We start from the raw sequence: 14,844 nt of genomic DNA on the forward strand, positions 1-14,844 counted from the left end.
TATATTACATCAGTGGTTCTCAAACTGTGCTATGGGCTTACTTCTAGTGGTACCCGGAGGAATCACCAGTGGCGTAGCGGACGGGCCCGCAGGGCACGCACCGCGGGGGGGCCCGCGTGATCGGGGGCCCTGCGTCGTCGCGATTTTCAATAATTGAAAATCCAGCAACCGCAATAATCAAACTCTTGGGAACAACTGTGGTCTGAACCAAAGTTCACAGGTCTGTGTTCTCTGAACACCTCTCAAGCGGTGGACTACTTCATTCTGATTGCTTGCCGCCGAACCGCGTCATATCATAGCTCAGTTGACTTGATTTGATCTCTCCTTGACACTCACACACCGGAGAAGACGCGCCGTGCTGTTTCTCGCCGCCGGTTCTCATTGAAAATGAATGACTTCTGGCTACTTTGACGCTCTCGCCGCTTTCGGTTTGTGATCGCTCCTCAGTTTGTGAAGGCTTCCCCGCGTTGTCGCTCCACCCCGCCTGCCTTCCCCGCTCCTTAATTTGTGGTCGCTTCCCCGCGTTGTTCCCCCCCTATCATCAGGGGGCCCTGTCAGTGATCCCTGCAGGGGGGCCTCCGCATTTTGCGCTACACCACTGGGAATCACTGAGTAATGAAAGAAAAAATTAATACAATTTTGAAAAATGACCATATTCTTTTGTTACAACTCGGTCACTTGAGTGTCAAAATTGAACTCACAGGCTATAAAAAATGTGTTAGACCTGCAGCACGACGCACTTGCGTATTCCAGGCATACCCAGTTGAAAACATCTCAACTTTTTAGAATGCCGCACCGCAGTCACGTGACAAGAATCAACTGATCAGCTTCATATTTTATATAGAATATAACTTCGTTAGACTAATTATCTCAAACACAGAACGCCCAAACACAGCAGTGCTTCTTAATTTTCTCCATAAATAAAACTCGTATCAGAGTGCAGCAATGTTCTGTCAGCTTAACATCCTCCGGGAAAAACGGGTTCCCTAGCAATCTACATACAAGTTAATGTTTAGATTTCAAAAAGTTGTACAAATACTTCATATGTACATGCAACATTTATTTCAAAATCTATCAAAAATTGTATAAATGTGAATATGACTTGTTTTTGAACTGTGCAGTGCTGGAGCTGCTTAATTTGGCCAACTCCACTGCTTTATTTCATGACTGGTCATTATGGTGGTACTTGGAGTGACCAATTTTTTTGAGGTGGTACTTGGTGAAAAAAAGTTTAAGAACCACTGTATTGAATCATTATTTACTCACCATTGACTTTTTTAAAAACTGATTCTCCGTTTAACACAATGTAAATAGAGGAAACAAGTATCGATTTACTTTAGTACTAGATTACTATGGAGGTCAACGGCCTTGTGCACTGTTCAAATTGACTCCCACTTTTGTTATGCTCGAGATGAAAACATCCACTGAATTAAACTGCTGTAAAAAAGCATCTTACCAAGTTTTTTTTTTTAGCATAAATCTGTTAAGAAACTTCAGTCCTGATCAAAACTAGTAAATTGTTTAGAAAACTACAGGATTTTAATTCTCCAATTGCCAAATTCACAAATGATGTCACTGATTTGGTGAAAAACGAACAAAAAGTGACATATTTTCAGTAAAGTAAAGTAATTGTAGACTGGATTTTTAAAACCTTTTATCTATTTTATCATGTAAATTATATATAAACCTAAAACTAAAAAAATAATATCATGCATTTTGTATGATCTCCCGTATATTGTTAAAAAAAAAAACTTCAGTGTCTGGTTCAACAAGCTGTCAATAAATATGGTGTATTATTATAAAAATGTATATTATACAAATTGTTATACTTCATATAAAATGAAAATAGAAGAGACTTAATTAAGAGACACTTAATTAATTTTACAGTTTATTTGCACTTATTGTCCCAGAGAAAGTAGAATATATTCAGACAATAGCATGTTTCATAAATACCTTTTTTAGAGTCCATCTGAGGAAGTTTGGTGGGACGACTGCATCCAAATCATCATACATAAACGTTTTTAGATGTTAGTATCAGTATGTTAGTTTCAAAGGGACCTATTATGCCCCTTTTACAAGGTTTAAAATAAGTCTTGGATATGTGTGTGTGTGTGTGTGTGTGTGTGTGTGTGTGTGTGTGTGTGTGTGTGTGTGTGTGTAATGTTTTAGATCAAAATAGCACACAGATAATGTTTTCTAACTCTCTGAAACTGCCCCTTTTAGGTGACTGTTGCTTTAAATTCAAATGAGACTGCTCTTTTTAAAAGAGGGCGGAGCTACATATGCCTGCGTGTCAGCATAGTGGCAGATTCAAAACTAATGGCAGATGGCTGCTTCTCACTCAGGGCTGTTCATGCTAATGAGGGAGAGATGGTTACTAGTGGGCGGGGCTTTCCCCCTCTGATGACACATAAAGCGGGAGAATGTCAATCAAATCGTTTCAGCACACTGTTTTTGTCACGTGTGAATATTAAAATAGAATTTAAAAGGGGAGGAGCTACTCTATGCTTTAATTTAAGTTGAGATTGTCAAACGTCAAATAAAAAATGCTCATTTCAAAGTGCGTAACTGGCTCTTTTAAAAAATAATGCAACAAACAAGATGTCAGAGACAACAGAAGCACGCAGAACTGCTTTCCTCTACCCACCAACATTTTATTTGATCTCTTAGATTAGATTTTCCATAAAGAATTGGAATAATACAATGCAATACTTACAAAATGGAATCAAAACCTAAAAACGGGGCCGATCATCTTCACGTCTGATAAAAACAAAAGGGTTCGTGGAATTGTATGAAAAGCAGGTGAAATTAAACATTGACTGCAATCTTTTTTTTGGATCTGGAACCACAGTTTCTAACGAGACTGGTGTCTCGTCAATCGTAGATGACGGATTAGTACAGTGCTTGTGCTAAAATAAAAGCAAAATTTATCATCAAATTAAAACAAAAGTGGCTTGGAAGGTGACACTGTCAATAGTGTTAAAAAAAATCATTAAAAATTGCTAAAAAAAAATAATGAAAAAATCAAAGTACTGATACTATAGTACAAAAAAAAAGGTTAAAATGACAGCATGACAGACAGATAGCATCGTCTGGGCCCTGTGCGATTTACAGATCCTCCAAAACCCAGTCCGTTCTGATTATCTATTTACAAAAAGACGAACATCCAAACTATGCATGGTGGCCAGAAGACTTTAACCAAATGACGAAAGAGACGAGACATGAAAACCGTCCCTTCACGCTCATATATATATATATATATAGATTTGCTCTTTTCCAGTATGCACACAAAATACGTCTGCACCTTTGGAAAGATTATTTACAGCTCTTCAGTTAAATCTCAAAGCTATTTAAAATATACTTAATGCATAAAAATAAAGATTTTGGCATTCTCTTGCTTCTTCCTCTTCGTCCGTGAAGTGGCTAGTCCTTCAGGTAGCCAGCAGTCATCCAGCCTGCCAGGGGGCGCCGTGAGTCGGGTTAGTCCTCAACAATATAAGGAGCATCTATAGAATCCATTCACCATCATCTCCAATTCATCTCAGATAAAAGTAGTTGTATTTGCTGTGTTTTTTTTCCCGAGGGGGTGTTGGGGGGCACCTTCATCAACCCCCGTCCAGGTCTCCATTAGTTCATATCACAAGCAAAAATACAAATATGGACAACTAACAAAAAGAAAAAAAAACTGAGTGGCTGAGAGAGCTGCAATTTAAGAAAACACATGCAGTTTAAAGAAAACGGAAATTAAGAAAAGATCCTCATCGGTTTGGCAGCATACCCAAAACCCAAACACATTAATACAATACGCTGCATTTTCTACAACACATGCAAATAGCAATGAACCTAAAGGGGACCCTAAAACGTGACGGATGTGGCTATGCAAGTTATGATTATTCAGGCTAATAAATACTAAAGAATAGCGTAATCAGGATGTTAAATACACAACAAAACTCCGCTTTCAAAGATCACGTACAACTTCAGTGAGCAATATCCGAGGCACAATAAACAAATCCCAGCCAGGACTTACGTCTTTAGGTCCCATTGAAACATTTCCGCTCTGCGCTATTTGAATGAAATTGCGTTGTGAGGATTTGCTGTCAAACTGATGAGGATCTTTTCTTAATTTGCTGGTGTTTTTAGCAATTGCATGTGCTTACCTAAATTGCGCGATGTTAAGCTTTCTTGGGGACCATAAAAGACGGAGATATGGATCTGAAGTGGTTTTTAGGAGTCGTTCCCTGTGTGATTGGCTCGCCATTAAATCGAATTGTCTTTCAAGGTCGCTTCTTCCACCCCCGTTCGCATCTCCATTAGTTCATATCACAAGAAAAAAACAAATATGGACGAACTAACAAAAAACAAAGGAGTGGCTAAAAGAGCTGCAATTTAAGAAATCACATGCAATTATTAAAAAAAAAAAAACGGCAGCAAATTAAGTACAGATTTTCGGATTGACTGCATACATGATGCGAACCCTCACAACCCAAACACGTTAATAAAACACGCTACATTTTCTCACAACACATGCAAATAGCATGGAAAACAGCGGAAATGTTTTAAGGGGACCCTAAAATGTGACGGATGCCACTATATAGGTTATTTAGGCTAATAAAATACTACAGAATAGCGTAATCAGGATGTTAAATACACAACAAATCTCTGCTTTCGAAGATCACGTACAACTTCACTTAGCAATATCCGAGGCACAATAAACAAATCCCAGCCAGGACTTACGTCTTTAGGTCCTATTGAAACATTTCCGCTCTGCGCTATTTGAATGACAATGCAGCACGTTTTATTAAAGTGTTTGCGTTGTGCGGATTTGCTGTCAAACTGACGAGGATCTTTTCTTAATTTGCTGGTGTTTTTAGTAATTGCATGTGTTTTCTTAAATTGCGCGATGTTAAGCTTTCTTGGGGACCATAAAAGACGGAGATATGGATCTGAAGTGGTTTTGACGAGTCGTTCCCTGTATGGTTGGCTTGCTATTAAATTGAATTTTCTTTCAAAGTTGCTTCATCAACCCCCGTCCGTATCTCTATTAGTTCATATCACAAGAAAAAAAAACAAATATGGACGAACTAACAAAAAACGAAAGCTGGAGATGTGGATCTGAAGTGGTTTTGCGGAGTCGTTCCCTGTATGGTTAAATGTCATTGTTCCTCAAAGTCGCTTGTTTGCTGTTTTGTTGTTTATCTTGAATGTTTTGAGGAGATTCATCAACCCCCGTCTGTGTCTCCATTAGTTCATATCACAAACAAAAAGCAAATACGGACAAACTAAGAACAAATGAAAGCTGGAGATGTGGATCTGAAGTGGTTTGCGGAGTCGTTCCCCGTTCCCTGTATGGTTGGCTCGCCATTGTCCCTAAAAGTCTCTTGTTGTTGTTGTTTGTCCTTATAGTTGGATCTTGTTTTGTGAAGCTTGCATGGGGTTGGGGGTGGGGGGGTTGTTGCATCTTCATCAACTCCATCTGTGTCTCCATTAGTTCATCTCATCATCATCAGAAACCAAACATGGATAACCTGCCAAAAAAAAAACATGAAAGCTGGAGATGTGGATCTGAAGTGGTCTTGAGGAGTCGTTCCCTGTATGGTTGGCTCGCCATTTAATCTCATAGTCCTTTAAAGTCTCTTGTTTGTTGTCCTTATAGCTGGATCTCGAATGTTTTGTGGAGCTCGCTGGAGAAGGGGTTTGTGGGTGATGGAGCTGTGCGCTGCTGCGACCGGCTCTCCAGTGCGGCCCACTGCGCCTCAAAGGCATCCGCCTGCGGTGGATTTGCCCCAGCCTGTCCAGCAGAGGCCGCCGCTGCCCAGCTGTTTGCCCCATTGAAGGCTGGACTGGGTTTGGGTGGCGGCTGGAGAACCACAGTATTGGGCACCGGAGGTAGCAGAGGTTTACCGAACGGACTGCACACGGGCTGGGGCTCGAACTGGGTGGCCGGTGGGGTGGAGAAGGGTGAAGACTGTAGCTGCGTTTGGGCCACAGGAACCGGCACTGAAATGGGCTGAGTTTGTGTGGCAGATCCAAACACATTGGCCACCATCTGAGAAGGTGTGATGCCCACTACTGGAAAAGTAGGCTGTGCGTACGGAATCCCGTTGGACACTGGGAATGATACGGGCGCTTGTGCATGGAAAGCCGGCTGACGTGGAGGTACAGACGGAACTGCGGATGGAGGAATCGGGGGCATGAAGGGTGCAGATGGGGGCATTGGGACAGGCACCGGGGCAGGGAAGGGCTGCTGAGCGGGAGGTGTGCTGGTCCTGGCGGTGGGAGCGGGTTGGTGGGCTCGGACAGATTTGGTGACCTCCTCCAGCCAGCGGTCGGCTTCTGACGGGGTGCGCTTGTGAGCGGAGGCGGGTGTGGAGAGAGTCGCACTCACTGCAGGTAGAGCTCCAGTACTGGGGGAAGGGCTCGGCCACTCGCTCCCTGCAGGACACAAAAATAATATTTCAAAAGATCCTGAAGGATTTCATCTATTCTGGGATTTGCAACAGTTTAAAGGTCTCATGAAGATGCTAGTTTTAATCTAGTGTGCTCTAAAACAGGGATCAAATTTGTGTTTAGAATAAATAACCTGAATTAAACACCCAAAGCTTGAAATCTGTCACTTCCACCTAAATCAGGGGTGTCAAACTCAGTTCCTGGAGAACCGCAGCCCTGCATATTTTAGTTCCAGCACTGCTTCATCACACTTACCTGTAGGTTTCTGAAGGACTTAATTAGTTTGATCAGGTGTGTTTAATCAGGGTTAAAACTAAACTGTGCAGAGCTGCGGCCCTCCAGGAACTGAGTTTGATACCTGTGGCCTAAACTATTAACATTTTTTCAGTTTCTTGTCAAATCTTCTGACCAATCAGATGCTCTGTAGTGTCTTGACATGCCCCGCCCCATTCTCATTTCCTCGCACATGCAGATTTGAGATTTTATTATGCAGAACCTGCTAACAATAATGCAGTCTTATGGGCCGATCACACCGAACACGCCTTTACACGAGGTGCTCCACAATGGCTGTTTCTCAATATGCGCTCTTGTCCAATTAAAAGTTCACATCTTGCCAAGTACAGATGCATTTCCCGGATGTCTACTTGCTCTGCCCCTTTTGCCGAGGATGCATCAGGAGGTGACTTGTGCGAATTTGCGAAGCAAACCCAGAATGCATTGCAGGCCGACAAGCGAAAAGTAATGGGGGTAGGAGAAAACCCACACGCTTTTAAAAATACTGCTTTGTTGGGTTAAAAAATTAAGTTTTGACAATTTTTTAAGCGAGAATGTAATTGTGTTAAACTTGAATTGGCAGTTTATTCACAAAGATAGCGCGTCTTTGGTGATGTGCCTTAGCTTTTGCGGACTCTGACCCCCAGCCTGTCAGCGGGAGCTTCGTCATCACCTCCCCTGCCGAGAGCAGCTTTGCTTCGGCCAATCCATCTCGGATGTACCGCTGGATCTCATCTCTCCATTGTAGTTAAAACATGATATTTAGTTCCTCTCGTGTATATTTAATGGACAGTTTTTGGTCTTTTAAATGTATTATTTGTTCTCAGGTGTGTTATTTTGGCAGTGTTATTTTGTTAGGTTTTATAATTGACTTTAATTATGTAACTGTGTTGTACACTTTACCAAAGAACTAATGTTATCTTTATCTCTTATTGCGAACATCTTGTACTATATATTTGTATAATGTCCATTATAGTTTATTAAATCTAATAATCAAAGACACGAGTCTGTGTATAATAACAGATTTCACTTCACATTCATAGTCATTTATGTTTACATTTTCTTAAATCAAACATGTAGATTTATAATATCAATGTAATATTAATTATAAGGCTCTGCTTTATGTAATTAAATCATTTTATTGTTAATGTACAGTAAAGCCGATGAATCCATGGTGAGGTAAGTGGTGTTATAAAGTACGCTGCGCTCCATTTGAAGTAGTACCTGACTTGTGTCCTCGCGTCCTCTGGAGTTAATTCTTCCAAGTCGAAACTTGGCAAGTCGAAACTTCCAAGGACACAAGTCCGAACTTTGCGTACTTGGTATTGAGAAACAGTTAATGGTTGCGTCCAAAACCGTATACTTCCATACTATATAGTACGCTAAGATCAGTATGCGAGCAGAGTAGTATGTACGAATTCGTAGAATTTAAAACTCAGTATACGAGAAGTACTCAGATGACCTACTACTTCCGGCGAGATTCTGGAGTGTGCATCCCATGCATGCTGCGCTATCCCATGATGCCCCGCAAGATAATTCATGAATGGGAGTGAAGTGACGCAACTGACGCAGGTAGGTCACGTGACCATGACAAAATGGCGGATGTATTACGTCCGAATTCCGTTCATACTTTTCACATTCATACTGTATAGAACGTACTTTTCTAACGGCTGAGTAGTACGTTTAAAAACAAATGCAGTACCTACTGAGTAGTGGGCGGTTTCAGATGCATCCAATGTCTATTTGTCAATATTTTTGTCGCTAGGCAACCACTGAATCAGCTGAGTTTTGCGCACGAGTGTTGCTGTTGATATTGTTATAATTGTAATTTTTAATATTGTGACATTCAAGATCTGTGAGTCATTCAGCACTGGCTAACTCGAAATAACAACCACACGTCTCTCCTCCATCTTCAAATGTCTCCATAGTCATCATGACAACACAAACACTGCAGGCACCTCGATGGAAATCCCGCCTCTGCTTTCATTTGATTGGACAATGAAACAGACGCGACTGACGTAACGCGCTTTTCCCGCTCAGAGTTGACCTGCGAGCACACAGAGCGCAACAGCAAAAACTTGAGGAGCAGCAGGCGGTTAAAGGACGAGGTGCGCAGGTTCATCATCAGCATGCAAAACGCTCGCGGCCGTTAGTAAATCATTCAACGCAAAAAACGCAATTGGTGTGGTCGGCCCCTAACACTGAAAGCAAGATGCATTAGTGAGCGCTTGTTCTGCATGGCCAGCAGGAAGCCTGTGCTCTTACCTGTGTGTGCTGCGTGTGCCGGGGCTGTGTTTGGGGCTTTGGCCCAGGGGTTAGTCTCGCGGACGGGCAACGGTGGTGGCGGCAGCACAGGTGAGTTAGCTGCAGTGGTTACAGTGACGCTAGGCGGAGGGAAGGCAGGAACTGCGCCATTAACTACAGCAGCAGACAGGACCAGAAGATTAGAGACAAAGCCGGACACATACACACACGCAGGCGTTCACACACACACACACACACACACACTAGGGGTTGCAAAGACTAGCTGATTAGCTCTGCCACTACTCTACAGGGATGTAGTAATGAACCACACGCTGGTTTAAAATTGATAAACAGCCAACAGCAGACTAGTGAAGGAGTAAGCATTGATGTAAGCTGTAATATACACACACACACTGACCTGGAGCGGCAGGTGATTGTGGTGAGGAGGCTGGTTTGGGCATGGGTGCAGAGGAGAAGGGGTCTTCAGGAGGCCCGCTGAAGGTGGACGTGATCTGAGTGCACAGAGAGCTGATGCTGTCCACCTCACCCTCCACCTCCGGCACTGACACACACACACACAAACACACACACACACACACACACACACACACACACACACACACACACACACACACACATTTATATCATCTAATGAAAACTACAGCATCGTCACACAGACAGAAGGATGTCCCTTTTCCAGGCTGTTATTTTAATAGTAGTTGGTGCTCTAGGCTAGTTTTAAGAGTAGATGGCGCTTTAGGCTTGTTTTAATAGTAGATAGCGCTCTAGGCTAGTTTAACAGCAGACAACACTCTAGGCTAGTTTAACAGCAGACAACGCTCTAGGCTAGTTTAACAGCAGACAGCGCTCTAGGCTAGTTTAACAGCAGACGGCGCTCTAGGCTAGTTTAACAGCAGACGGCGCTCTAGGCTAGTTTTAAGAGTAGATGGCGCTCTAGGCTAGTTTTAAGAGTAGATGGCGCTCTAGGCTAGTTTAACAGCAGATGGCGCTCTAGGCTAGTTTTACAGCAGACAACACTCTAGGCTAGTTTTAAGAGTAGATGGCGCTCTAGGCTAGTTTAACAGCAGACGGCGCTCTAGGCTAGTTTAACAGCAGACGGCGCTCTAGGCTAGTTTAACAGCAGATGGCGCTCTAAGCTAGTTTAACAGCAGATGGCGCTCTAAGCTAGTTTAACAGCAGATGGTGCTCTAAGCTAGTTTAACAGCAGATGGCGCTCTAAGCTAGTTTAACAGCAGATGGCGCTCTAAGCTAGTTTAACAGCAGATGGCGCTCTAGGCTAGTTTTTAATTGTAGATGGCGCTCTAGGCTAGTTTTAAGAGTAGATGGCGCTCTAGGCTAGTTTTAAGAGTAGATGGCGCTCTAGGCTAGTTTTTAATAGTAGATGGCGCTCTAGGCTAGTTTAACAGCAGACGGCGCTCCAGGCTAGTTTTTAACAGTAGATGGCGCTCTAGGCTAGTTTAACAGCAGACAGTGCTCTAGGCTAGATTTTAATAGTAGACAGTGCTCTAGGCTAGATTTTAATAGTAGACAGTGCTCTAGGCTAGATTTTAATAGTAGATGGCGCTTTAGGCGAGTTATTAACAGCAGACAGTGCTCTAGGCTAGTTTAACAGCAGACGACGCTTTAGGATAGTTTACCAGCAGATGGTGCTCTAGGCTAGTTTAACAGCAGATGGCGCTCTAGGCTAGTTTTTAACAGTAGATGATGTTTGCCCCATGGAACATTAATCCGCATCGGTTTCTGTTTTCCCGTTTGAATTGACTTGTATGCAATTTAAAAGTGTAACCTAATTCCGTGTTTGGTGTGAACAAGTTGTTTTTTTTAAATATGATGAAAATGTAGCTGCTGATGGGGCATTACCAGTGTTTTTGATGGGGAAGTCAGACTTGCGCTGCATGGTGGAGGGCAGCTCGTTCATGCGCAGCGACATCTGCCGCTTAAAGGGCGATGTCTTTTGGCTGAGCGCCGGGAAGCCCCTGAAGGAGCCTTGGCGAGCGAGAGCCTCCACAGGAGCGTGCCGGCGCGGGATGACATGAGGATTTCCGTCCTGCAGGCCCAGCGGAGCCATGGGCAGAGGAGGAGATGAGGAGCCATTGGGGCCCGCCAGAGTCACCACCACTGGGTTACAGGAGCCGCCGGAAGAGCTGCTTATCACTAAATCTGAGTCTGAGAGAGAGAGAGGTTATTGTTTTTATAATCATATTAGTCATTTTCCTATTTCTGTATGTATCAAATTTTTTTTTTGATAATGTATCTATGATATACACTCGCCGGCCACTTTATTAGGTACAGCTCTTCAACTGCTCGTTAACGCAAATTTCCAATCAGCCAATCACATGGCAGCAACTCAATGCATTTAGGCATGTAGTCAAGATGGTCAAGATAATCTGCTGCAGTTCAAAGCGAACATCAGAATGGGGAAGAAAGAGGATTTAAGTGACTTTGAACGTGGCATGGTTGTTGATTTCAGAAACTGCTGATCTACTGGGATTTTCACGCACAACCATCTCTAGGGTTTACAGAGAATGGTCCAACAAAGAGGAAATATCCAGTGAGCGGCAGTTCTGTGGGCGCAAATGACTTGTTGATGAGGCCAGAGGTCAGAGGAGAATGGCCAGACTGGTTCCAGCTGATAGAAAGGCAACAGTAACTCAAATAAGCACTCGTTACAACCGAGCTCTGCAGAAGAGCATCTCTGAACACACAACACGTCCAACCTTGAGGCGGATGGGCTACAGCAGCAGAAGAGCACACCGGGTGCTGCTCCTGTCAGCTAAGAACAGGAAACTGAGGCTACAATTCACACAGACTCACCAAAACTGGACAATAGAAGATTGGAGAAACGTTGCTGCTCTGATGAGTCTCCATTTCTGCTGACACATTCGGATGCTCGGCTCACAATTTGGCCTCAGCAACATGAAAGCATGGATCATCCTGCCTTGTATCAGCGGTTCAGGCTGGTGGTGGTGGTGTAATGGTGTGGGGGAGATTTTCTTTGGGTCCATTAGTACCAATTGAGCATCAACGCCACAGCCTACCTGAGTATTTCTGCTGACCATGTCCATCCCTTTATGAGCACAGTGTCTCCATCTTCTGATGGCTACTTCCAGCAGGATAACGCAGCATGTCATAAAGCTCAATCATCTCAGACTGAACACGACAATGAGTTCACTGTACTCAAATGGCCTACACAGTTACCAGATATCAATGCAATAGAGCAGCTTTGTGATGTGGTGGAACGGGAGATTGGCATCATGGATGTGCAGCCGACAAATCTGCAGCAACTGTGTGATGCTATCATGTCAATATGGAGGAAAATCTCAGAGGAATATTTCCAGTAGCTTGTTGAATCTACACAATTAAGGATTAAGGCAGTTCTGAAGGCAAAAGTGGGTCCAACCCGCGACTAGTAAGGTGTACCTAATAATGTGGCCAGTAAAACTAACATCTAGAAAACTTTAGTTTAATTTTACAGGACCTTTAATATAAACTCGGAGCACTCTTGGCTCTGGTTTCCTGCAAACGCACCTTTCTTGTTGTCCTGCAGCTGCCTCATGACCTCCTCCCGCTCCGCCTGCTCTGTTGCCGTGGTGACACGGAAAGATCCCTCTCGTGTGAATGTGGTGCGGTTGGCATCGAAAGTGGCCGTGACGCCGCACTCTTTCTCCCGCTTCTGCTTGCGCTCCAGACAGGCGGCAAACGCACAGCCCACAGCGTGACTCAAACGCTCCCCCTGAGAAACACAATCATTACAAACACGCACACGTTTGAGCATTGATATCGTCTCCAGAACAAACCACTGTGATACAATGACTTGCCTAATTACCCTAACTTTACCCTAATTACCCTAGTGAAGCCTTTAAACGTCACTTTAAGCTGAACACTAGTGTCTTGAAGAATATCTAGTCTAATATTATGTGTTGTCATCATGGCAAAGATAAAATAAATCAGTGATTAGAGATGTAACTGTATATGCTACAAAATATCAATGGTGATCAATCAGGCTCACTTGTCCTAAATACCCAGAATGCACTGCGCTGTAATGACACATTCCCGTTCTCTATAGCAGGGCTGGTGTTTAATGATCTCTCACCGAGTCTTTGATGGCCATGAAGCAGTGGCAGATCCAGCGGCGTGTGGTTCCGTCTCGGCAGATGTAGGAGAAAGCATGCTCAAAGTTACGATCCGGCGCACAGAAAGAAACCTTCTCTATCGTCTGGTCAAGGATGAGATCCTGCAAACAGAGAGTGTTTGCAGCATATATTCAAACATCACACTTTCAATGTAGTGCACTACTTCAGTTTAAATACAGTACGGATGTATTCAGGGAAAATAAATCAATAAATCAACCCTCTTTGATAATTAATAATGCAAAAATTACATTTATAAGGGGTTGTGGGGCAATATAATGGTAAAAATGTATTAACTGAATTTGTTATAATCAGACTCGACTAAAACAGTCTGCAGAGACGCTTTGATTGACATTCTCCCTTTGTACGTGTCATCAGAGGGGGAAAGCCCCGCCCACTAGTGACCATCTATATCCCTCATCAGCATCTTGCTTTTAAATCTGCCACTATGCTGAAACACAGGCATTTGTAGCTCCGCCCTCTTATGAAAAAGAGCATAATCTCATTTGCATTTAAAGTGATAGTCACCAAAACACCACAATTAGGATCAAGAGAGTTATTAAACATGATCTGTGTGGTATTTTGAAATCTAAATCACAAATCTTGTAATAAACGCCAATTTTTGGAAAAATGAGATGCGTTTGTCATCTTGAGGCTGAATAAAATGAGCTTTCTATTGATGTCTGGTTTGTAAGGATTGGATAATATTTGGACGATTTACAACTATTTGATTATGCGGAGAGCTCGAAAAATTCTAAATACAAAGAAAATCACATTTAAAGTCTTAACAATGAATATTACTATCCAAAAATGTGCTATTTATAGAGCTATGGATATACTTTTGCAAAATGTCTTCATGGAACATAATCTTTACTTAATACTCTGATGGTTTTTTGACATAAAATAAAAATATGATATATTTTTGACTGACCCGTGGTGTTTTTGGCTTTTCCCAATAATAAACCCTGCAACTGAAGAATGTTTTTGTGTCTCAGGGTCACATTTTTTAATTTAATTGATAGACAATCAAGCATTTTAAATGAAAATACAATTCACAAGACTCAAACCTCACTTATTTAAGGTGGCGTTTACAACTTGATTGTATCTGAATTCATTCATTCATTTTACTGTATATTATATTATATTACACTATATTATATTACATTACTCTATATTATATATTTTATTATATTATATTACACTATATTGTATTATATTACTCATATTATATTATATTACTGTATATTATATTATAATACACTATATTATATTATATTACATTACTCTATATTATATATTTTATTATATTATATTACACTATATTGTATTATATTACTCATATTATATTATATTACTGTATATTATATTATAATACACTATATTATATTATATTACATTACTCTCTTATATTATATTATATATTTTATTATATTATATTATATTATATATTTTATTATATTACATTACTCTATATTATATGATATATTATATTATATATTATATTATATTATATTACACTATATTATATTATATTACTCATTATATTATATTATATATTTTATTATATTATATTATATTACACTATATTATATTATATTACTCATTATATTATATTATATATTTTATTATATTATATTATATTATATTATCATCATGCAAGTAAATCATGTGAGCATATTTAGCATTGTTGTGTATACTTTTATATTATTTCTCTTGTTGTTTTATTGTG

At 41.4% G+C, this 14,844-nt stretch overlaps 1 protein-coding gene across 4 annotated transcripts in view; it reads right to left on the reverse strand.

Annotated features, from left to right (window-relative positions):
* Window positions 1-2,630: 2,630 nt before the first annotated feature.
* The window catches only part of numb (NUMB endocytic adaptor protein), a 68,030-nt gene continuing 55,816 nt past the window's right edge, over window positions 2,631-14,844 (reverse strand). For 2 of the 4 annotated variants that reach the window (XM_005169897.6, XM_005169896.6), the window contains 5 exons: window positions 13,079-13,219; window positions 12,514-12,718; window positions 10,846-11,151; window positions 9,383-9,526; window positions 2,631-6,432 (listed from right to left, as the gene is read on the reverse strand). In XM_005169897.6, the coding sequence (XP_005169954.2) occupies window positions 5,648-6,432; window positions 9,383-9,526; window positions 10,846-11,151; window positions 12,514-12,718; window positions 13,079-13,219 (1,581 nt within the window). In that variant the 3' untranslated portion in view covers window positions 2,631-5,647. 4 annotated transcript variants of the gene reach the window in all.

This window comes from Danio rerio, chromosome 17 (genome assembly GCF_049306965.1).
Source record: "Danio rerio strain Tuebingen ecotype United States chromosome 17, GRCz12tu, whole genome shotgun sequence".
NCBI classification, from domain to species: domain Eukaryota; kingdom Metazoa; phylum Chordata; class Actinopteri; order Cypriniformes; family Danionidae; genus Danio; species Danio rerio.